Source organism: Eriocheir sinensis, chromosome 54 (genome assembly GCF_024679095.1).
Source record: "Eriocheir sinensis breed Jianghai 21 chromosome 54, ASM2467909v1, whole genome shotgun sequence".
Taxonomy (NCBI): Eukaryota; Metazoa; Arthropoda; class Malacostraca; order Decapoda; family Varunidae; genus Eriocheir; species Eriocheir sinensis.
This window is the reverse complement of record NC_066562.1, coordinates 225,886-250,817: the sequence shown is the minus strand read 5'-3', so window position 1 is coordinate 250,817 and position 24,932 is coordinate 225,886. Positions and strand designations below refer to the sequence as shown.

Sequence of the window (24,932 nt, the reverse complement as noted above, 5' to 3'; positions counted from 1 at the left end):
TATCCAGCATGCCAATACCACATGGGAAACACTCCACTATACACCACAGAGGCAGAGAAAGACCTGGGAGTGTATATTACCAGGCTACCAAGGAGGGCAAAACCCATGCCAATCGCAGCGGACGGGTTAAGGAACACACACACTCTCTCTCTCTCTCTCTCACACACACACACACACAAGAGAGAGAGAGAGAGAGAGAGAGAGAGAGAGAGAGAGAGAGAGAGAGAGAGAGAGAGAGAGAGAGTAAACCAATGTATGGTCTGAATATCTATGAAAATCTCTCTCTCTCTCTCTCTCTCTGAAGTATTTGTGAGCTTATAATAGTTGCAAATGTAATATGTATTTAAGCACATGGTTCCTTTAGTAATTACGATTATATAATAGTCTAAGTATATGTGCTGAGTGTGCTGGCTTAAAATTCATATTCTTTAACACTCCATATTCTTTTTATCTATTCACATGAGTCTTTGCCCAATGCACCAACCTCTAGGCATTAAGTAATAGTACATATGATCAGGGTGAATGTATTAATGTGATGCCCAGAAAGGTGTCGGTCAAGGTGATGTATCCTTAGGTCAGTGTGGCCATCAGTGTGTTACAATCAGTTTATTAATGTTAAATCTTTGTAAACCAATATCCATGTATCCATCCCGACTTATTCCAGTGTTTACATTATAGAGGGCATGGCTGGAAATTGGTTTAAAACATCACTTGACATTATATTTCTATTTCATCTCTTTGTCGCAAGGGAGGCAGCTCAAGGGCAGAAAACAAAACGCGCAACAAGAAAACCCACTTGACACCGACCCAACAAAAAACAAAAGAATGCGAGGGCAGAAGAGTCAATAATGAGCTACTTATAACACGCTAATGAGGACGATGATCTAAGTATGCATTATCTTGACTAACACTTCCTGGCACCACATTTATTTTACAAGACTGCAGCCAATGAATCCAATCCATCCAATCCCTCCTCAGTGTAACATGACGCTGGAGACAGGGTTGGGGTGGGACTGGGCTGGTGTGTGGAAGGGGTGGGGGGCTGGGGAAGGGCTGAAGGAGTAGGTGGGGCAGTCACAGCATCGGGGGAAGGGGGTGCAGGAGGGGGAGGTGCAGCAGGGTTGGGAGGAGGATTCATGGAGCTCTGTGAGGGGGAAACTCCAGGTCATCGTCTTCATGTGCTCTTCCCGCCAAGCTGTCAGGTCACTTATCACGTCGCTGGAGGGGGAAAAAAGGAAGATGCAGTGATGATGGTGATGATGATGATGACTTTTCTACAGTACAGGAAGCAGTTCACGGTCGGGAAAAACAAATGAAAACGACAGAAAGTTAAATGTTGCCCCTGTCACATAAAAGAAAATAGAGAAGAGTATAACCAATGGAGTGGATGATGATGATGATGATGATGACTTTTCTACAGTACAGGAAGCAGTTCACGGCTGGGCAAAAACAAATGAAAACGACAAAAAGTTAAACGTTGCCCCTGTCACATAAAAGAAAATAGAGAAGAGTATAACCAATGGAGTGGATGATCAGTGGAGAATGGTAGTTTTCTTTTGTACAGGTAACTCTCGATTTACGCGAGTATTGCGTTCTTGGAGAGGTCGCGTAAATCAAAAACAATGTAAATCAAACAAGAGGTAGGTTTCTGTCGAAAAATAAATACCGTATTTTTCAGCGTATAGCGCACACCTTTTTCTCAAAAAAATGCCTGAAAGTTTAGCCCTGCGCCTTGTACGCCGAATGTACAAATTTTTAATGATTTTTTTCTTCTTTGGGGTGTTTTTAAGGGTCTGTTTTTTGTCTTATCCAATAACAACGGCAAACTTTCCTTTATCATTGTATATAATCCTTCATAGTCCGTAGCTGTCTTATAATGTTACTATAGAATACAGGGCGATCTAATAACTACTATACAAAATTGAAATCGATGGAGGATTCCCCATGCCTTGCTGTTATTCCGTTTTTCCGTCGGGCGCCATTTGTATGATCTTGATCTTGATGTCACAGGTGGCTTGATTGTATGACTAAGGAGCAGTACAAGCTACATAAAAAATCATATTGGAAAAAAATATCCATGTGTTCATTATTAATTATTAATATTAGTGAGAATAATGGGGTAAATATGATATCAGAAACTGTACATCATGAGTCTTGTACGAGGAGATATTTCGCGCAATACCAGCCAGGCCGCCATTTGCATTGTTTACAAACCACACAACCACACCCATACAACAAACAGCTGCATGGCGCGTGTCACCAGAAACGTGTGAATTGTGTCTTGCCTAGTTCTCTGTCATAACCTACGAGTGATGGTGGGAATAATATGCTTATTCACTTCATTCAGTGGAGAGAGAGAGAGAGAGAGAGAGAGAGAGAGAGAGAGAGAGAGAGAGAGAGAGAGAGAGAGAGAGAGAGAGAGAGAGAGAGAGAGAATATCCATATCACCGAGATATCCACTCAGGCACTCAGTCTCAGCCTCACTCGTGTGAGGAAGAAATGAGGGACACCATGAGTGGCTAGCTAGTATTGGTACCGGTACCGAGCAGTCTGGTACCGGTACTGTACCATATAGCTAGTACCGTTAGTACCGGTAACTGCCCATCCCTATTGTTGAGTAGCGTGGCAGCGTGGGTACTGTATTGTTGTTCAAGTGGCGCGCGGGAAGAACTGAGCTCTGCTGTGTGGCCGCGGCGCTATGTGAGTCCAGTTGCGTGAGACATCTGGTGGCCACTCCATAAAATATCGCGTATAAGTGGAAAAAACGTGTAAATAATTTTTTTTTTTTTGGACCCCGCGTTATTTCAAAAACGCGTAAACCAAACATGCGTAAATCGAGAGTTACCTGTATAAGTTTATGATACGATGCTTTTGTTTCATTTTCAGAGTTTTCTTGTAATAGCAGGTGTTACCACTACTGCTACTGCTACTACTATACCAATACTACTACTACTACTACTACTACTACTACTACTACTGGTAACTCGATTTACGCGTGTATTGTGTCCTTGAAGAGCTCGTGTAAATGATTGATTGATTGATTGATTGTTGCAGGTAAACAACAAGGGAGAAGGGAGGAACATGCCATCCCAACCCCCAGGCAGGAGAGTGTGTGATTATACAATTATTAATACATGTATAGGTAGCACCATGAAACTAAAGAGATGCAATGGTAGGAAGGAATGCACAACAAGGGAGGGGGGCGGTACCTGCCGGCCTCCCCCTGGACAAGAAGAAAATTAAATGTGGGGACAGAGAAGGACATCGCCCAAGCACTAGAAGGGAATGAATACAGAGATAGAGTAAATACTAATCCTTAAAGTAGAATACTGCAGAAATCACAGCCTTGTATAGCACGGCAGTAGTTCAAGCGGCCACACACTGCATCACCACCTTGGTGCAAACTGAGGGTGTTCTTTGAGGATAGCAGGGAGGACATCATGGTTCAGGAGCCAACAAATTGTTTGGGGCAGGTCAAGGCAGTCCCGTGGTTTAAACTTAGCAATGAGAGGGCATTCCATGACAGTGTTGCAGTGTGTGGCCCCTCGGCCTGGCACTAGCGTGCAGCAGACACCAGGGGAGTTACTAACCTCCCAGTAGTACCTATAGCCTAGCCTAGACGCATTACTACCACATCCTGAGGGGCACTGTGTCGCCCATAGGGGTAAACACAGCGCTGGGAGACACTAACATAGTGGAGGCTGCTGGCGCTGCCAGTGTCTGCAAGGTAGGTTTCTATCGAAAAATAAATGTTCACTTCATTCAGTGGAGAGAGAGAGAGAGAGAGAGAGAGAGAGAGAGAGAGAGAGAGAGAGAGAGAGAGAGAGAGAGAGAGAGAGAGAGAGAGATTTACATAGATTTACATAGAAAATCAGACCACACAGACCCCATGGTCCAGACTAGGTGGTCTGTTCTAAAACCTACCCCATGGTCCAGACTAGGTGGTCTGTCCTAAAACCTAAGTGATTTTACATTAATCAGAAGGCTCCAAAACGTTGCATTTCTACTCTAGTTGATATTAAGTTGAAGGAAGTGACAGTCGAGCTTTTTTTTGAAGGAGTCAATCATGTTACACTGGACCACTGATGGTGGGAGCTTATTCCATTCTCGCACTACAACGTTGGTGAAGAAAAATTTGGTGCAGTCTGAATTTACTTGTCTACATCTGAGTTTTACGCCATTGTTCCTCGTGCACAAAGTGTCATCGATCATAAACAATGTTGATCTGTCTACATTCATGAAACCATTAAGTATTTTAAAACATTCGATCAGTTTTCCTCAGAGGTGACGTTTCTCAAGAGAGAACATGTTAAGGGTGGAAAGCCTTTCTTCGTAGGATTTGTTGCGCAAGGAAGGGATCATTTTCGTTGCCCGACGCTGAACACCTTCTAATTTAGCAATGTCCTTTGCATGGTAGGGAGACCAAAACTGTACCGCATATTCCAAGTGGGGTCTGACTAAACTATTGTAGAGCGGAAGTATTACATCTTTATTCTTGAATAAAAAGTTTCTTTTAATGAAGCCCAACATTCTGTTTGCTTTATTTGCTGCATCGATGCATTGCTGTGAGAATTTGAGATTTGACGCGATTTTGACCCCCAAGTCCTTGACGCATTGAACACTTTTGAGTTTAACGCCACGCATTTCGTAATCGAACTTCTTATTCCTCGTTCCAACTTGAAGGACCTGGCACTTGTTTACGTTAAAGGGCAACTCCCATCTATCCGACCAAGCTGAAATTTTGTGCAAATCCTCTTGGAGGCTTTGCCTGTCTTCGTCAGTGAGAACCGAGTTACCAATCTTTGTGTCGTCTGCAAATTTACTAATACGATTATTGAGTCCAACATCCACGTCGTTGATGTAAATAATGAAGAGCACTGGGCCAAGAACCGAGCCCTGAGGGACGCCACTAGTGACCGGCACCCACTCTGAATTTTGCAATACTCTTTGTTGTCTGTTGCTCAACCAATTCGCGATCCATTGGTTTACTTGACCATCAATACCTATTTGCTTTAATTTGTAAAGTAATTTATGATGTGGGACTTTATCAAATGCTTTCTGGAAATCAAGACAGACTACGTCCAGTGATTTGGTTACGTCATAAACAGTGAAGAGGTTTGATAGGCAGGATCTTTTGTTACGGAAGCCATGTTGTGAGTCCCCAATTAATGAGTGGCTTTCAAGGTAACTCACAATTTTGTCTCTAATTATGCTCTCAAGTAGCTTACCTACAACCGAAGTTAGACTAATGGGCCTGTAATTACCTGGTACTTTTTTGTCTCCTTTCTTAAAAATCGGTGTCACGTTAGCCTTATTCCAATCCAAAGGGACAATGCCTAAATCTGAAGGGAGAGAGAGAGAGAGAGAGAGAGAGAGAGAGAGAGAGAGAGAGAGAGAGAGAGAGAGAGAGAGAGAGAGAGAGAGAGAGAGAGAGAATATCCATATCACCGAGATATCCACTCAGGCACTCAGTCTCAGCCTCACTCGTGTGAGGAAGAAATGAGGGACACCATGTATTGGTGTATTGGTACCGGTACTGAGCAGTCTGGTACCGGTACCATACCTTATAGCTGGTACTGTTAGTACCGGTACTGGTACCCATACCTGCCCACCCCTAAAGTTGAGTAGCGTGGCAGCGTGGGTACTGTATTGTTGTTCAAGTGGCGCGCGGGAAGAACTGAGCTCAGCTGTGTGGCTGCGGCGCCGTGTGAATCCAGTTGTATGAGACATCTGGTGGCCACTCCATAAAATATTGCATATAAGTGAAAAAACGTGTAAATCAAACATTTATTTGGATTTTGGACCCAACGTTATTTAAAAAACGTGTAAACCAAACTTGCGCAAGTTGAGTTACCTGTACTATCACAATTACAACAACTGCATAATAATCCTGTCTCCTCTTCCCCTCCTTCTCCTTCTCTTCTTCCTCGATCCTTTTTCATCTTCATCCCCACCATTCAACATTCTACTCCCTCCCTCCTTACCAATATTGACTGACCTGTACTGTGAGTCACCAGAGAGGTCATACCGCTCGCCCGGGTCACGGTAGATGTGGAAGAGGAGGGGCGGGTCGTGCTGGGTCAGTGGGTGGGTTCCAGGACACATTTGGTCATAGTTATCGGGACCAGATAAAGCTGTATATGAAGGAGTTGATTAATTTTTGTCATTAGTCTGTGAAAATAAAGTAAAATGGAGAAAAACTCTGTCAATTCATGTTTTTATTCTTTTTTTTGTCTTTAGTCTGAAAATAAAGTAATAGAGTAAAAATCTGTCAATTCACGTTTTTATTATTTTTTTGTCTTTAGTCTGTGAAAATAAAGTAATAGAGTAAAAATCTGTCAGTTCACATTTTTTTGTGTGTTTAGTCTGCGGAAATAAAGTAAAATAGAGTAAAAATCTGTTAATGCTTTTTTTTTTGTCTTTAGTCTGCAGAAAGAAAGTAATATAGAGTAAAATTCTGTCAATTCATGTCTTTTTTATTTATTTTTGTGTTTAGTCTCTGAAAATAAAGTAGAATGGAGTAAAAATCTGTCAATTAATATATTTTTTTTTATATAATTTTCTGCACTCCTGATTTCAAGGAATTAGGGAGTTTATGAACAACATTTTCCTGCCTCCAAGAATTCAGTAGTGAGCCGTGACCACCTGTATCGTGGCTGACCTCACCTGAGCCCTTGGTGTAGAAGTGAGCCTTGTAGGTCCCGTTGGTCACCGCCAGGGGGCCGATTGAGGGAGCAGGGCTCTCAGGGTAGATGGGCATGTATTGCCTTGGACTCTGGGGAAATAATAATGCAATAGTAAGAAATGAAATACAAAGAAATACACACATTGGACTCTCGAGGAGCACACACGCACACACACAAAGAAATACAAGGAGATTAATTCACTTATTGGACTTTGGGGTCTGGGGGAATACACAGACACACACATGATGAAATACTAAGACGGACACACGTTTCCCAATCCTCTGACTCCTTTCCTCTGCCAAGTCAACTAAATCAATCTCAAATGTAACTTCTCTTCCCCCTCCTCCCTGCCTTGCCATGCCCCACACACTTACAGGGGCGAGGGGGTTCCAGAGCAGAGGGGAAATGTCTGTGCCATCCAGGGTGAGGCCAGAGGTGTCGAGGCCCACCAGGGAGGCCAATGTGGGCAGGAGGTCAAGTGCCGACACCAGGCCATTGCTGCGACCTGACCAAAGAGATGCAGAATTGAAGTGATGGAAAAAGTAGTGGTAATAATTAAGTGCTTGGGGCAAAAATTCATTTTTCCTGGCTGGTAAAATATATGGTAAATGCCTGTGTCCTCCTCCTCCTCCTCCTTCTTTTTCTACATACTGTTACCATTACCGTTGATGAGGTCTCAGGTCCTGCTCTGCCGCTGATGTGGCACTCTCAAGGGTCGTCAACAATTGCAATGTTGGCCTCAACAATAATCTTTGATGCACTTATTCTCAAACGTTGTAGTGAGTGAGTGAGTGTCTTAATTGCTTTCACGAGTAATACCACCAATATCCATTTGTTCCGTTTTCATGTCTGATATTTTCATTATAGTATCACAATTAAATATCCAACGATGATTTCCAACTCACTGAACATTCATCACACATTCACACACAAAATATCTTTGAGTACAAACACTAATTAATAGCCATGATCGGTTATGTTACGAATTCTCTCAATTTCAGTCTGGAGAACTACACAACACTGGTCATTCGCTGAGTGGTTGATTTCAGGCTTCCTGAACCTCAAACAATATGTGCATTTCTTCTCAGCCATGGTGCATTCCTGTGATTTAGGATTACCAGAGCATTTGAAACATTTTTGGGCTTCCCCATTTCTCTTAGCAGTGCAGTTGGCCTCAAGATGGCCATATCTCTGACAATGATAACATATAATTGCATGGTATCTGTCTCCCACTGGGTATATTCCCTATTCTAATTATAACTTATGATTCTTGTGAATCAGCTCTCTCACAGTTGGGTCACACCTCAATATGTAGTGCATTGTACTGCCAGCTGCAGGCTTACTAAAAATCAGCTCAATTTTATTCTCAACACCCTCAATTGCGTGTAAGAAGTCATTGCGGTCTAAGATGGTCTCCTTTATTTTTTCCTTGGTCTCCTCTTTATGCACATTGCATATCATGATCTTTGGCTTCATCTTTCCAACACTCTTGGTACTAATTTGCTCAACAGACTCCAATTTTTTAGCTGCTTCATCCCTCATGTTCTCATTATCAAGGTTCATTATGATATTACCTCCATTAGTGAATCTTGAATCAGTAATCTGAATGCCTTGTAATGCCTGGGAAACTTCACTTTTTAACTCAGTAGCCTTTTTATCTTGCTCAGAGGCCCTAACAACAAGTAGATTTTTCTTGACTTTCCTCCTGCGTTTGGTGACCTCAGCCCAGCTTGCACCCGCTGACTGCATATTCGGCGAGCTGCAACACCTCTGCAACCTCCCCAAGCTCTTTTCTCAAACTCACGGCCTGTGACTCAACTTCTTCCTTTACCCCTGATATTTCCTAAGATAATTCTTGCTTGAATTCATCCAATTTCTCCACAATTTTGGTAGCCAGAGATGCTTTATGAAGGCATGGGTTGCAAACCCAATTCATTTTAGATATATTCTCCTGCTCAATTCCAGACAAATGAGCACATTTCACATGACATCATTTAGGACACAAACAGCAGCCAATCCATTTCTTGCCTGTGAAATCCTCACAAACGTAACACAAATCCCTCACGCCCCTGGCCCTGCTGGCGGCAGCCATGCTGACACAGCACTGTCAGCACGGAGCCCGACAACACACACGTCTGCTCCACGACTCACTCACTACTATCATCCTTCTCCTCCTCTTCTTCCTAAACTAGTGCACATGATTAAGTACTTAGGGAAAAATTTGTCTCTCTGGGCTGGCAAAATATATGGTAACCGTGTCTTCCTCATTCCTTTTCCTTCTTCTCCTTTCTTGAGCGATTTCAAGCACCCGTGACTCCACCTCCTCCTCCTCCTTCATCTCCTCCCCCTTACCTGGTGCTATGAGTGGGTGGGGCCAATGGACAAACATGGGCACCCTCACGCCTCCCTCCCAGGTGGTTCCCTTGCCACAGCGCAGCATCCCAGCACACCCGCCACGCTCTTGCCGATACAAACTGGGGCTGCCAGTAGGGGAAAGTGTTTGCCCGTGAGTGTGGGGGTATCTTGATCTATTGGTGTAAAAACTCTTACCCATATTACTCATACTGATATCAAAACTCATACTCATCAAAATTATCAAAACTCAAGCTTACTGCTGTTAACCCCTTGAATGCAGATTTCCTACAAGAAGACATCACCAAGCTACAGGAATGGAACAAAAAAGTGGCTGATATGAGTCACCCAAGAACACACAAATTTGGCAAGGCTTTCCTAGGGGTAAATCTTAAGAATCACCACTCCACCCCCTCCACCACCCCAGCCCCCCCAATCCCCCAAGACAAGCCTGGGGAACTGTGGGGAACCGGGGTATTGGGGGGGGGAGCCCATATCACTGAAAATGGCCTTCCAAAATTTCCTAGAAAAATCCTAAATCAGAAAATTCTAGTCTCGAAAGTAGGGAAAATCCCATCAGATACTCACATGCGTGGGCTAATCGCTAACCAAGCATACCATCGCTAACCACCCCAAAACAGCCCTGAACCATGACTCAAGGTCATCCGGGACTGGTTGAACAGGCCCGGCTATACCCGCCCTCAGCACGGCAGCCGCGGCTACGTGTTCTAAAAAATAACCACGCGTGGTGGACCTGGTCTCACATGCGTGGGCTAGTCGCTAACCAAGCATACCATCGCTAACCAAGCGCATCATCGCTAACCAAGCATACCATCGCTAACCATCGCCGCATCATCGCTAACCAAGCATACCATCGCTAACTGCCGCATTATCGCCAACCGTTGCATCATCGCTAACCAAGCATACCAACGCTAACCAAGCGTATCGCTAACCAAGCGTACCGTCGCTAACCAAGCGCATCATCGCTAACTGCCGCATTCATCGCTAACCAAGCCGCATACTAACCAAGCGCATTCATCGCTAACCAAGCGCACCATCGCTAACCAAGCGTACCATCGCTAACCAAGCATACCAACGCTAACCAAGCCGCATTGCTAACCAAGCAACCAAGCGTACCGTCGCTAACCAAACGTTTGTAGAAAAAAATGTATGAAGACCTAGTGATGCTTCATACGGTAGGTAATGAATGCAAGCTATTTTGCGGCGGCGTTAGCTCGATTAATCCTTTAGGGAGCTGTGGTTTTGGTGGTCGTTAGCTCGATTAATCCCTGTAGGGAACAGTGATTTTGGTGGTGGGCCAAATCACTGAAAAATGGGCTTTCAAAATGTCCCACAAAAACCCCAAAATCGGGAAAATCCTAGTCTCTAAAGAAAGGAAATTCCCTAACGTATACTCTTGTAATCTATTCCTATATAACGTAGTAGCCGCTGCAGCGGGTCTGTTGACGAGTGTAGGGCGTGTAATTGGATGGTCAGCGTAGTTGAACCCCCACCCCACCACCCCAATCGTAGTCGAGCAACTCTTGGGAAATGTCATGTTTCATAATTACATATGGTACAATACTGAGGGTTAACCCGTCCACTTCTTGTAAGTTGATGCTAGATCATTTTTACCGAGTAGTTTAAGGTACAAAATAAAACAGATTTGTGACAGCTGTCATCCAGATCAAACTGACGCTCCTGCTGTTAACTGACGCGGGAGTGACCTACCGACTGCTACGTATGACCCTGGCCTCCATTTTACTCAAATTCCACTATAAGTATCGCGCATTGAACAATATCCGTTTGTTTTCTAACACGTGCTTGTCACACCATATGTTACACTTGACACGCCCGTGTCTTTGTTGGACCCGGTAGGTACTGGGATAGTAATCGGTCCTTTTGTCAACCTACATGCACACCAATAAAGAGGTTAAATACTCAGTTAACACTTACCGAAAGGTAAAGTAGACGGATATTTTGAGGGAGTGAGTGTCGGGCCTTCCATCCATTATGGCGGCTTGAAAACAACTGACTTCAGGAACCCACCGTTAGGTACCGCCGCTGATACCCTCGCGTAGTAACATTTTACGAGTGTATAAGAAAATACAAATAGCTGCGGCATTAGTTGCTTTAATATAGAGAAAAAAATAACGTAAAACTCTTAAAAGACCGTTTTTTTGTCCGAAATCGTTATAATCCATGCGCATTTTGGATATTACTGACTTAGGAACTAGTTTGTAGGGTGCACTGCAAGGCAGGTATGAGGCTCAGTCTGTGTATAGAGGCGCTTGTGAAACAATAACAATGGACTTAGAAAATCCAAGCCACCTAACTCTATAATTAAAGAGGCTTGCCCCCCTGGCCCCTCCCCAAGGTAAAACGTATAAGAAAATGCATTATAATACTAATTCTTTCACGTGCTAAATTACTATGAATATTGGTTTGGAGTGGTTATTCTTAAGTTTTGCCCAGGAATGGAACAAAGTGTCTGCTACAATGCAATGAAGAAAAATGTAAACTCAAGCACATTGGGAGGGGATATCCATCATACTAATACCACATGGGAAACACTCAACTATCCACCACAGAGGCACAGAAAGACCTGGGAGTACACGTGACCAGGCTACCAGTGAAACCCAAATCCGTGCCAATTGCAGCGGACAGGTTAAGAATGGTGACCTCAGCTCCCGTCCTCAGTTCTCACCCATTGTCCGAAGAGAACCAGATGAGTGTGTTGTCCAGGATGCCGCGTTCTCGCAGGGTCTCCACCACCTGCCCCACGGCCCAGTCCATCTCCTCCAGGGCGTCTCCTAAAAGGCCTCGGTCGCTTGTCCCGGCAAACATCTCCGAGGCGAATTGTGGGTGGTGGATCTGGAGCGGAGGGTGGCAGGGAGGGGACATTCAGCACTTTTTTTTTTACTTTTTTTTTATTAATTATTTACCCATTTTTTTTTACTCATTCATTTTTTTATTCACTTATTTTTTCACACTAATTTCTTTTACTCATTTTTTACCCATTTTTTCACTCATTCATTTTTTTATTCACTCATTTTTTTACTCACTCATTTTTAAACAAATTTTTTAACAATTTTTTCACTCATTCATTTTTTATTCACTTATTTTTTTTCCCATTAATTTCTTTTAATTTTTTTTAACAATTTTTTTCACTCATTCATTTTTTTGCTCACTCATCTTTTAACCATTTTTTCATTCATTCATTTTTTTGCTCACTCATCTTTTAACTAATTTTTTAACCATTTTTTCACTCATTCATTTTTTTGCTCACTCATCTTTTAACTAATTTTTTAACCATTTTTTCATTCATTCATTTTTTTTAATTCATTTTTTTGCTCACTCAGTTTTTAACAAACTTTTTTACCCATTTTTCAGTCATTCATTTTTTTCACTTAATTTTTCACTCTTTTACCCATTTTTTCAGTCATTCATTTTTTTACTCATTTTTTACCCATTTTTTTCACTCATTAATTTTTAATTCATTTTTTACCCATTTTTTCACTCATTCATTTTTTTGTCATTTTTTACCCATTTTTTTCATTCATTAATTTTTTAGTCATTTTTACCCATTTTTTTCACTCATTCATTTTTTACTCATTTTTTACAATTTGTTTCACTCATTCATTTTTTTATTCATTTTTTACCCATTTTTTCACTCATTCATTTTTTAATTCATTTTTTACCCATTTTTTCACTCATTCATTTTTTAATTCATTTTTTACCCATTTTTTCACTCATTCATTTTTTTTACTCATTTTTTACACATTTTTCACTCATTCGTTTTTTTACTGATTTCTTGCTAATTTTTTTACTAACTCATTTTTCAACTTTTTTTACACCCATTTTTGAGACTGATTACTCTTTTTTACAGTAATGGAAGCAACTCAAAACCAAACTTAAATACGACACAAAGAAACAAAACCGCAAGTGTAAAAATTCCCGCAACACACAACATGCAAGTCTGACTGGAGATGGAAAACACAGACACAATCTTTTACAGTAACGGAGGCAGCTCAAGGGCAAAATTAAAGATGATACAACTCCCAAGTGAAATCATGTGTCAAAAACATAAGAAGTTTTAGGATTAACAAGATGGAAATGAGTGTAAATGGACTAATTCGATATGTGTAGAACTCATATGAAGTTTTCAGAGCAGCGTGATGAAAGAAGGAAGGAAGGAAGGAAGGAAGGGAGGAGGAGACCAGCTGGAGGACTGAGGAAAACCTGGAGATGGTGCATGGAGGGTGACATGAGGAGGAGGAACATCAGAGAGGAGAGTATACAATCGCTGGGAGGGGAAAATAAGGACGTTTAACAAGGAGAAGAGGAAAAAGGAGTATAAGCAGGTAAGAACAAGAGAAGATGGTGCCACTATAAACACCTGCCTGCGCCAATACGAGCTGGGGCCGACTACCATCCAGGCCCCTCAAGCAAGCCTACCGGCGCAATAGGCGTAGACGTAAAAAAAATAAAAAAAATAAAAATAAATAAATAAAAAATAAAAAATAAATTAATAAAAAGCTATGAACACAATGCCACCAGGACCAATGTTGCCAGATTGTCATACTCAGCCTCTTATGTTTGCCGATTTCCGACCCCAAAGCTGCCTCCTCGACCCCAATAACTGCCTTCATATATAGTTATTGTTAAAATGGTTAATTACTGATGTTTTTTGGCAATAGTTATGGCTCAGAAACCAGTAAATACGAGGCTTTAGGTTAGGTTAGGTTTCTGGCAATGGTGATAAGGACTCACATGCAAGAATGGGAAGTAGAGGAAGAATGGTGTGTCTGAGGCGGCTGACTCATTGATGAAGGCGGTGGCGTTGTGGACCAGGCGCTGCGTGAGGGTGAGGAGGTCAACCGGCTGCTCAATGATGGTAGTGTCGCTGCAAGGGGCACACAGGTAATATTAGGTCACCCAGTATTTGTGTTTTCTGGTCAATGTTCGTATTGTCTTAAATTTCAATATTATCCTCTTTCGCTCTATTTTCCTCCCATTTCTCACCTTTGTCGTCCACTTCCACAACCTTATTTCTTCTCTACTTGTGTTTTCTGGTCCTCTAAAAAACATTAGCTTATAAAATGTCACTCTGTTCTCTATTTGTCTCACATCTCCCCTTCATCCTCGTCATCCACATCCTTAACTCCTCTCTGCCTGTGCTTCATTATCATCATCGTCTTCACCATTCTCATCTTCTTTAACCTTTTTCCTGCCTTCTTTGCAATGTTGCCTGTCATCTCCATCACTTACAACTATGCATTGGTACTCATTTTTATTATTTTAATTCTAAAACTTCTTACCACCATTCACACATTCCCACCTCCAGCAGTGCCTCAACAATCACCTGTACAGAGGGCAGGACACCCAGTTATTAGAGCAGGGGCCATGGCAGGTCTCGGGTCCCGGAAAGCAGGTCAGGCAGGGGCACATGTCTTGGGGGTAGGGCAGCCCCAGGTAGTGGTCAAAGCCAAAGTGTGTGGGCAGGAACTCGCCATTCGAACCCACCCCAAGATGCCACTTCCCCGTCATCATGGTGCGGTAACCCTGGAGAGGCAGCGAGGATGTGGCCAAACGAGTTAATGTGGAGAAGAGAAGTGTGGGTGAAGGCAGAGTTGGGGCACTCCACAGATAATAAAATATATAGATTGGTTAACTTCATGTGAATCTTGAAGCCCACAGCCCACCATCACCCACTGCTTTGAGGTAACACTTACTAAGTCTGGTCACAAAAAATAACCCTTGCCTTTTCTTAGGCATCAAAAATTGTTCCTCTATAAATAAGTTTTAGTTGGGTGTTTCTGATGCTCTTAATGATGCACAACTGACGACCATGAAACAGCAGCAGAAAGAAAGAAAGAAAAAAAGAAAAAAAAAACAGCAGCCTGTAGATAATGACTTTGGCCATGGTCAAGACTGGAGCCTCACCTTGGCTTTCAAGAGGGCAGCAATGGTGGTTTCATTACGATGCATACCAAGGGGGTTGTCAGGCAGAAAATAACTGGGATAGACTCCACTGCGTACCTGCATCCGTCCCGTCAGGAGGGAGGCCCTGGGGAGGAAACACACTAGTGACTGTGGCCATGCACCTCACCTTCGCCTTCACGACAGCAGCAATGTGGTCTCCTTACGAGGCATACCAAGGTTTTTTTTAGGAACATATGTCCGAGGATGCACCCCACTGGGCACCTGCAGCCTGCCACTCAGGAAGTAGGCCCTGGGGAGAAGATAAGTGTGTGTCTGAGGGTGTGTACAGGGAGAAAAGTGGACCAGGTAGTTAGAGGGACTACTTGGCCTCCACTACGACTGTGGTGAGTGCTGCATGGTCCTCCAAAGCACAAGTAACCCTGGGAGCCACACAACAGCAAACACATATTTACATAAGCAAACATAAAGTAAAACGGTAGCCAAAAGAGTCAAGTTTTATGGACCATTTGGAAATCACTTAAACCTTGGTGAGGAAAAAGTAGCAAATGTCCCATAAAAAATCAAACCCTCATTATTTTACCCATGGCAGCAGTAGGCTTTCTTGGTGGGGCCTGCTGGGCAGCCTCAGTGGTGCAAGCAAGCATTTGATACTGGTACATAAATACACATGCTTTCATTACTTGATAAGGTCAGAAACAGACACAATGAAGTCTCATATTATGCATGATTTCTGGGCTTCTTCATCTATTTTTTTTTTACATCAAAGGATGCAGCTCAAGGGCAACAAAAAGAGTACGAAGAAAAAAAGAAAAAGCCTGCTACTCGCCGCTCCCACAAAAGTAAAAAGTAAAGAGTAGCCAAAAACAAGGTCAATTTTGGGTGGAGAAGTGTCTTGATACACTTCTTGAAAAAGGTCAAGTCATAGGCAGGAGGAAATGCAGACAAAGGAAGACTGTTCCAGAGTTTACCAGTGAAGGGGATGGAAGAATGCAGATGCTGGTTAACTTTTGCATAAGGGGTTTGGACAGTACAGAGATGAGCATGAGTAGAAAGTCATGTGCAGCGGGGCAGTGGGAGGGGGGCATGCAGTTAGCAAGTTCAGAAGAGCAGTCACCATGAAAATATCGATAGAGGATAGAAAGAGAGGCAACATGGCTGCGGAATTTAAGAGGTAGAAGACTTTCAGCATGAGGAGGAGAACAGATGAGACGAAGAGCCTTAGACTCCACTCTGTCCAGAAGAGCTGTGTGAGTGGAGCCCCCCGACACGTGAGATGCATACTCCATACGAGGGCGGACAAGGCCCCTATATATGGAAAGCATCTGTGCGGGGTAGAAGAATTGGCGGAGACGATACAGAACGCCCAACCTCGAGGAAGCTGATTTAGTAAGAGAGGAGATGTGAAGTTTCCAGTTGAGATTTTGAGCTAAGGATAGACCGAGGATATTTAGTGTTGAAGGTGACAGCTGGGTGTTGTCGAAGAATAGGGGATGGGTGTTTGGAAGATTGTGTCGAATTGATAGGTGGAGAAACTGGGATTTTGAGGCACTGAAGGACACAAGGTTCCTTTTACCCCAATTGGAAGTGATAGCAAGGTCTAAGGTTAAGCGTTCTGCAGCCTCCAGTCTGGAGGCTTGTAATTCCTGTTGAAAGGGTCTTCTGTTGAAAGAAGTTGAATAATGCGGAGTGGAGTCATCAGCGTATGAGTGGATAGGACAGTTTGTTATGGAAAGATCATAGATGAATAACAGGAAGAGAGTGGGTGATAGAACGGAACACCACTGTTGATAGATTTAGGGTAAGAACAGTGACCGTCTACCACAGCAGAGATAGAACGGCCGGAAAGGAAACTGAAGATAAAGGAACAGAGAGAGGGATAGAATCCAAAAGAGGGCAGTTTAGAAAGCAAAGACTTGTGCCAGACTTTATCGAAAGCTTTCGAGGATAAGACCAGAAAATTCATGTAGGGCTGAATAACAACAGATTACTGTACTTATATAAATCAATATGGAAAATAAGAAGGCCACATGAGAGGCTTAATGGACAGGGCCGGATTTGCCAATAGGCAACATAGGCCATTGGCCTAGGGCCCACTGGTAACTGAGGGCCCACTGGGGTCCTGGGGACTTAAGTTGTGGTGGCCCAATGGTCGAGAGAGAGAGAGAGAGAGAGAGAGAGAGAGAGAGAGAGAGAGAGAGAGAGAGAGAGAGAGAGAGAGAGAGAGAATAATGTTCGTTAACCTTCAGCACCTTGACCAAAAATCCACATTCATCAACTTTTGTGTGTCATATTCATTCCACAAAAATTAAATTTACTGACTCACAATGCAGGTTGCTCTTTTGAAACTGCCGCAGTCACCAGACTCGTACTGTGTGTGGCAGGGTTGCCATGTTTGTCCTTTTAAGGACAGTCTGTCCTTTTTTGAGCCTGTTTGTCCTTAAGTTTTCTTGAAAAAAGGACAGTCAAAATCTCTCTCACACACACACGCACACAAACAACACACACACAATATAAATATATATATATATATATATATATATATATATATATATATATATATATATATATATATATATATATATATATATATATATATATATATATATATATTGGCGAGGGGGGGGCCCCCTGATGAGATTTGGCCTAGGGCCCACAAGCAAGTAAATCCGGCCCTGTTAATGGACTTACCTTGAGGGGCTACACACCGGGCTGGTGACGTAGTGGTGGGTGAAGAACCGACTCTCCTGGGCCAGCCCGTCAATGTGTGGAGTCCTGGAAACAGATGAACACATAGAGAAACCATCAGCGTCTTCAGACACTTAAACCATGACATCCTTAACCACTTGAAATGATTAATGTTCAATCATTTCACACTTTCACATCACCTTGTCACCATTCTTGAAGTGTCTCAAGTTTACAATGATCATGGTCAGTAATATTGTCTTACCTGGAGGTGGGATGACCTGAGAAGCTGAGGTCACCATAGCCCAGGTCATCAGCCAGGAGAACCACAATGTTGGGTGTTGCTGCTGCCTTGTCCTCCTTCTCCTTCTTAATCTTTCCTCTACCAAGCGCGTCCTTCACCATCTCATCTTCTTTATGTTTCTCATTTTCCATCAGCTTCCGGCTATTTTCCTCCTCCTTCAGCCTTCCCCCACCGAGCGTCTGCTTAAAGGCCTTGCTGGTTTTGCTGGTTTCACTTTTCATGACCTCACACTCGGAGAACATCACCAAAAAACACACCACACAAAGCAACACCTTCATTGTCACTCCCATGTTCCTCTTGCTGGTGAAGGGATTGACAAGGCAGTTCAGTTTTGCAGACAGCTGGTGCCTGGATTAATTAAGTCTTTGCTATACACAGACAATGTTGAGCAATATTTTCAGGGCATGTCAACCTTGATTTGTCCTGTCAGTAAGGAAACAAAGCAATGGTAAGTTTCAATTCCAGTTTTTTTACATAATACTCTTGATACTGGTTTAAAATACTGCCCTCTTCTCACCGGTGCCTGGGGATAAAAATAATAAATGAACTGAAACAAAAATATCCTTCCACTGGGTAACAAATATGGGAATAAAAGATCAAAGTACTGTAGTTATTATCATTATCATTATTATTATTGAATATTACGTTTTATCTTCCCTTTCTCCCTTCTTCCCTCCTTTCTCCTCCTCTCCTTACTCTCTTCTCATCTACCTTCCCTCCTCCATCTCTTCTATCTTTCCTCCCTTCTCTCTCTTGGTAATCTTCTTCTTCTTCTTGTTTTTTTTATGGGGCTAGTTAGGCTATGGGACCACAGCCTCTTGGTAATCAATATTCACGCAGTCACTCTGAAACACACCATTGTAAATAAACAGCCGCCAACACTTGCAACCAGGGGTCTCGTGCAGCGTGTCAGATTACCGTATTCACCACATTGTATTTATCATTTTTAAGCCTCATACTCTCGTACCTACATAAATAACGAAAGAATATTAAAGTTAGCGTTAAAATTGTTATTTATTGAGGATTGTTTGTTTGTTTTTGCGTTAGATATCAGTCAGAAGGTACGACAATGCAATAAGGTGTGTACGACAATCTGGCATCGCAGGTCTCGTGAGGCAGTCGAAGCAGAGTAACGTTGCTAGATGTCGTACTCAGCCTCCTATATTTGCCGATTTCCGATCCCAAAACTGCCTCCTCGACCCCAATAACTGCCTTTATACATAGTTATCGTTAAAGTGGTTAATTATTGGTGCTTTTTTTGGCAATTGCGATGGATCAGAAACCGGTAAATACGAGGCTCTGAGTACGATAATCTGGCAACGGTGAAGCAGACTCAGCCCAGTGTGAAAACCAGTCAGGCACAGCTAAAAATGATACTGTTAGTCCTGGCACAATTTAGAGTCATATTTTTAAATGTTTCGGTTCCCAGGCACACACATTTGACAAGGCTTTCATAAGAGTTGTGGGCATTCCCAAGAGTAGTTTTATGACCCTGCTGGTGGTAGTGTGACCCTTCTTCTGCACCAATAACCATAGCTGGGCACGATAACAGAAAACCTATTCTCGATAACCGATAACTGATAATGGAAAACCTTATCGGTGATAATCGATATTCTGTAATGCTGACTTGCCTGATGGGCGAGCCTCCCATAACCCACTTAGCCAGGGGGGTACCTCTTTGGCCGACTGGTAAAGGAGTGGCTCTCCCGTTACGCTGGTCGCGGGTTCGATACCCGGCGCCGGCAAACCTTTCCTTGTCTGGATTAATTTCTCGTGTGTTTCGTTACACGCAGAGATCGTGTTGGAGTATTGAAAAGAGTAAAAAAAATATTCAGGCATTTCAATTCGTTAACTGGAGGCACAAATATAGGCGATAACCGATAACCGATACCCGATATAAATCCACAATTCCGATACCAGCAAGCGATAAGTCCGATAGGCGAAAACGATACTATATTGATATTTCAAATAAAAAAACATAGATGAATTAAAATTTTCATTATCTGTATTTTAGAAAACTTACAAAACCTGAAAACCACACGTTGACACGTAGCCTATCTATGGACGGTAATACTACCAAGATCTACAGTACAGTAGAATACTATAGATCTTGAATACTACAAACGCCTGAACCGGTGTTGTGTTATTTGGCGTCCCCACCGTTAAAAGCTGGCGCTTTTGTTTACAAACACTGGTCTCTCGTGAACTGCTCATGCTCAGCCCAGCAAGCGTAGAACTGTACAGTCTCACAAAGCTTTTTAACCGTAAATAAGAGTTGCTGAAAAGCTGAATCAGACACACAGTACCACTCAGGGGCGGATACCGGGGGGGGGGGCCCGGGCCCCCCCAAAATCTCCGCCCCCCAGAAAATCTCGAGTGTATGCGGATAGCGGGTACAGAACTGACTGGCTTATAATGTGCTGCAACTATAATACGGAATGTGTCGTCGGCTGTAGGCATATGCAGGCGCGGATACGGCGGTGGGGAGCCAATTGGGCGCAATAGGCAACAACGTAAAAAAAAAAAAAAAAAAAAAAAAAAAGATGATTCGGGCCCCCCCAAAAAAAATATTAGGATAACTAAAATATTTGAAATACCCATGGATTGAGAAAACATAAAATATATTTAAGACACCCCTAAAAAGCTAGAGAGCTGGGGAGCGAGGCCGGCCGCCGCTAGATAGCTCTGGACGCTGTCTTCCAAACTTTAAAAAAATTCCTCCTTTATAGGCTTTACTATGCGGAGGTGGACAGGATGCTCAGGCAAGATTAATTTTTTTTTCGGTCTGATGTAGTTTTTCACTCTCCTGCAGGGCCAGGGCAAAACGAGCACGTGCCCTGGGCCCCGCGTTCTTATGGGGCCCGCACTCATCTAACCATCTATATACTCGTACAGGGCCGTAGTGCGCTGTACCCAGGGGGTGGGGGGGGGAGAGGCCAGGGGTGTCGGACGACTCCCCCCCCCCACCATCTGCTAAAATGTCCACTTTCTGAGAGTCAAAACGAAAACTGGTACCTTTCTGTTGCATTTTCGGAGAACTCAGGATTTTCTTTATTTATTTTCAGTATTTAAGTTACAGAATCGTATATTGAATATTATAGAGCAACATTAAAGGCCTAGGAAAAAACTTGTGACCTCATTCCTCACATGCAAGCAGAAAGTGAATTTTAGTGCAGGCCACTATCATCATTCGGCACCTCGAAGAGGAAATAAGGGAAGACTTCCTTGCCTTTGTGCACGCCCTGCCTCACCAGTAAAGGCTTAGCCTGGCTCCTTTTGCGTACCGTTGAAGACCTCGGATTGGACATGGCCAAGTGCAGGGGACTTGGTTTCGATGGAGCAAGTACCATGATGGGAAAATTCAAAGGGTGTGCCGCAGTACTCATGAAGAAGTACACCCTGGCCAAGCCAAGCCACTGCTTTAACCACCGGCAGAATCTAGCACTGACGAAGGCGTGTGACGTCAAAGAAGTGAAGATCGCTCTTCAAACACTGACCGAGGTGTACAACTTCGTTCATTCTTCGAATATTCGCTTTCTCCGCTTCACAGAGGTTGTCAAGCTTACCTCGGCCAAGCACGAAAAGCTTGTTCCCCTGTGCCCCACCAGGTGGATTGAGAGGCATGACGCAGTGCTGGTTTTCGTTGAATTTCTGCCTGTCATCGCTGTTTTTCTTTTTCTAATGGAGGAACTTGACGCCACCGCTGGGCTCCTCATCGCCATACGTGTTCCCTGCTTTCTCGTTGGACTGGTTGTAGTGGAGTGTATATTGGCGCATACTCTCGAGCCGAGCCGAACTCTTCAGAGAAAAGATGGCGACCTGGTGTCAGCCTATGCCACGCTTCGTGGCATCGAGACCATTTTTGCCAAGTTCAGAGCAGATGCGGAGAATCATTTCTTCGGCGTGTTCATGAAAGCGGAAGAGCTTTTGGTCGAGGTGGGGTCATCGCATGACACAATCCCTGTACCACGACCTTGTAGACGACAGACCCAGCGATCATTAAATGTTCCGTGCGAGAATGCTGGGCGGTGTATTGTACATTCCGTTCGTGGACCATATCTTGGCTGAGTTGAAGAGTCGGTTCGGCGACGACACAGTGCCTGCCGCACTTCAGCTCAAGCAACTCCTCAAAGGCCCCGAAACGGACGTTGCGGCTGTGCTTCAAGCGGCGAAGCTCTACGAGCTCGCCATCGAATCCCTGACACTCGTAAAGGCGGAAGCGGAGCGCTGGGCATTATCTGCTCCGGTCTTCCAAACTATCAAAGAAGCCCAGCCAGCACCAGCATGTTCCCCAATCTCGCCATTCTCTTGAAAACTCTTTTGACGCTTCCAGTCTCCAACGCGGAAGCCGAGAGGTCTTTCTCAGCATTGAAGAGGCTGAAAACCTATCTGAGGAGTACCGTCGGCCAGGAGCGCCTGAACGGACTTGCCCTCCTCTGTGTCCACTATGATATCTCCATTTCAGTCGAGAGTTTGGAAAATTCGGCGAAAAAAACCGCCGACTACTCTTTGCTTAGTGAGGCACTTGTTGAATACTTGGGAATTTGTAAATATATTTCTTTAGATCAGCCAATCTTTGCAAATGTGTTACCTCACTCCCATGTAAAAGAAGCCCTATAACAATTCCTTTTTATCTTCAGCAGTCTAATTTTACATATTAACTTTCTTGTAAAGGTTAGGTTTGTAATTTATATAATGACCTGTATTATGATCACCCTTGCTGCTTACATATGGAAATAAACGTTTAGTTTTCTTCAAATGCTCGTATGGTGATGATTTCTATCTGTTCAGATCTGCCTTTTCACTGGTCGGATGTACAATTTGAATTGTTTCTTTCATTTGTCACATATACGTTGATTGCTCGGGAGCTGTGGATTTTAAGCAAAGAACCGCCATCACTATCCATTGGTCTTCACTGTTTTGAGGCTGTCGCTAACTTATGAAATTTTACCATCGGGCCCCCCCCAAAATTGATTTTCTGGATCCGCCCCTGGTACCACTACCACCATCCCCGCTGTTTCTAGAACGACACTCTGTACGAGTTGTATTTATATGTACAGAGTGTCGTTCTAGAAACAGCGAGGATTGTAGTACTGTATGCCTGATTCAGCCTTCCAGCAACTCTTAATGTGTAAAAAAGCTTTGTGAAGCTGCACAAGGCTACGCTTACTGGTCTGAACATGCGTAGTTCACGAGACCAGTGTTTGCAAACAAAAGCGCTAGCTTTTGACGATGGGACACCAAATAACACAACACCGGGTGCCTTCAATACCATGGCATGCTCACAAACGAATATGGAACATCAAATTTGAGGCAGTGAATAATCATTTTTTGGGCAAAGTTAAATGATTTTTCTCTCTGATATATTGATTTTTGAGTCTAACATAAAAAAAATAACCTAGTGTTTTAATGTAGATAATCTAAGTATGAAATCTCTTCACCGAAGATATTTCATACCCCGAAGTTTTTTCATACAACACCGGGCGCCCGGGCCACGCATGCGCAGTAGGGAGGAGACAACGTTTTTTTTTCTGAAAGGCGGGAAAAAGTAGCGATTATCGCTAGTTTGGTTACAAAAGTAACGAAGATACCGATATATATTCACATAAGCAGCGGATGGCCGATAACCCGATTTTGTTATCAGCGATAAAGTATCGCGATAACTTATCGCGATAACGCCCAGCTATGCCTATAACATAAAAACAAACTCATGAGAACGTGTTTAACCTCTTTTTTGTCATTGAGAAGTGAGTGATGTGAAAGTCGGAAGCGCCTAAAAAGAATGACCCTTCTTCTGCATCATTAACATAAAAAACAAACTCATGAGAGGGGGCTCTCGTGGACCCGTGGCCTTGCGCTCTGGCGGGGTGCTGGCAGCGTATGGGTTCGAGACCTGCCCGGTGCCATAGGAGTGGAAAGGTGGGCTCTTTCCGACACCCTCAGCCCCGTTGTTGGGCTTCCTCCTTGAAAGAATGGACCGTATTGGCTATACAGGCAGCGCCACACGTGGCCACTCGGTGAGCTGTCAAAGTAGTACTTTCCATAGAATACAAGTTATGCACTAGAGTGCGTCTGAGGCTGCCTCCAGGATACAGGGCCTTGGTGCCGCCAACGCTCCAAGCCAACGACTGCACACACTTTACTCCTACCCGATTTCCTGACTCTACTATTTGACATGGAGAAAAACTGAAATCGGGTAGGAGTGAATTAAGTGTGTGCAATCATCGGCTTGGAGTGATGGCGGCACCATGGCCATGTATCCCGGAGACAGCCTCAGACGCACTCTAGTCTATAACTTGAGTTCTATAGAAAGGACAGCTTGGAGTTGAGTGGCCACATGTGGCGCTGCCTGTATAGCCAATACGGTCCATTGGGCATCTCTCTACTAGCCGTCTGAGTGGTTGCGCTGCATGCACCGCCTTCCTCCCTTGGGGTATATCCCCAACGAAATACCAATAATAAAATAAAACTCACTTAGAAGTGAGTGATGTGAGAGTCGGAAGCGCCTATATATAAGAATACGAACACTAATTTCCTGCCCCAACGCTGATCACACCAAAAACAGAAGCAAAACCACATCCAAATTCAAATGAGTGACCACAAGAGACTTTATAAGGATTAGGAATTAATAGGGCAGAACAAAGAGCTATCATCCCCATATACCAAGTTGTAATAAAACAGAATAAGAACTGTCTCACCTTTCAGCTTCAAAATGCAAGAGGGAACAATGCATGAAAGCGCAGACTTATATATCTCTTTGTCTGTGCTTGCTGTGGGAAGGGCAGTGGAAAGCCAGGTGGTTTTGAAAGGTCCTGGCAGGGGGTAGGGAGGGTGCGGGCACATGCACTGCACGCGGTTTGCTGGGAGGGTAAAGGCTAGCGGGTTGCCTAACGGGTCAGCGGCAGAACAAACACACCTCATCTAATACGAGGGGCCATACCGGACGCGGGTAGCTGGTTCCC

The 24,932-nt window shown here is 43.6% G+C and overlaps 1 protein-coding gene and 1 long non-coding RNA gene across 2 annotated transcripts; one reads left to right on the top strand and one right to left on the bottom strand.

Annotated features, from left to right (window-relative positions):
* Nucleotides 1-591: 591 nt before the first annotated feature.
* LOC126983483 (arylsulfatase A-like) lies at nt 592-24,805 on the bottom strand. The gene is made up of 12 exons (XM_050836226.1): nt 24,669-24,805; nt 17,932-18,393; nt 17,673-17,756; nt 14,985-15,108; nt 14,404-14,603; nt 13,812-13,944; nt 11,746-11,912; nt 9,039-9,166; nt 7,061-7,191; nt 6,667-6,775; nt 5,999-6,134; nt 592-1,218 (listed from the first exon to the last, which is right to left on the bottom strand). Exons 2-12 carry the CDS (start codon nt 18,258-18,260, stop codon nt 975-977), a joined length of 1,785 nt encoding a protein of 594 aa, XP_050692183.1. The 5' UTR covers nt 18,261-18,393; nt 24,669-24,805; the 3' UTR covers nt 592-974.
* LOC126983489 (uncharacterized) lies at nt 15,280-17,569 on the top strand. Its single transcript, XR_007735933.1, has 2 exons — nt 15,280-17,132; nt 17,173-17,569. It is a non-coding gene; the product is annotated as an uncharacterized LOC126983489 (long non-coding RNA).
* Nucleotides 24,806-24,932: the final 127 nt, after the last annotated feature.

Coding starts and splice junctions, on each gene's coding strand:
- LOC126983483 (XM_050836226.1), bottom strand. CDS start 18,260: ATGGGAGTGACAATGAAGGTGTTGCTTTGTGTGGTGTGTTTTTTGGTG. Junction 13,945..14,403: donor GTGTCCTGCCCTCTGTACAG/GTGATTGTTGAG, acceptor TGCCCCTTGCAG/CGACACTACCATCATTGAGC. Junction 9,167..11,745: donor TGGTTCTCTTCGGACAATGG/GTGAGAACTGAG, acceptor CCCTACTGGCAG/CCCCAGTTTGTATCGGCAAG.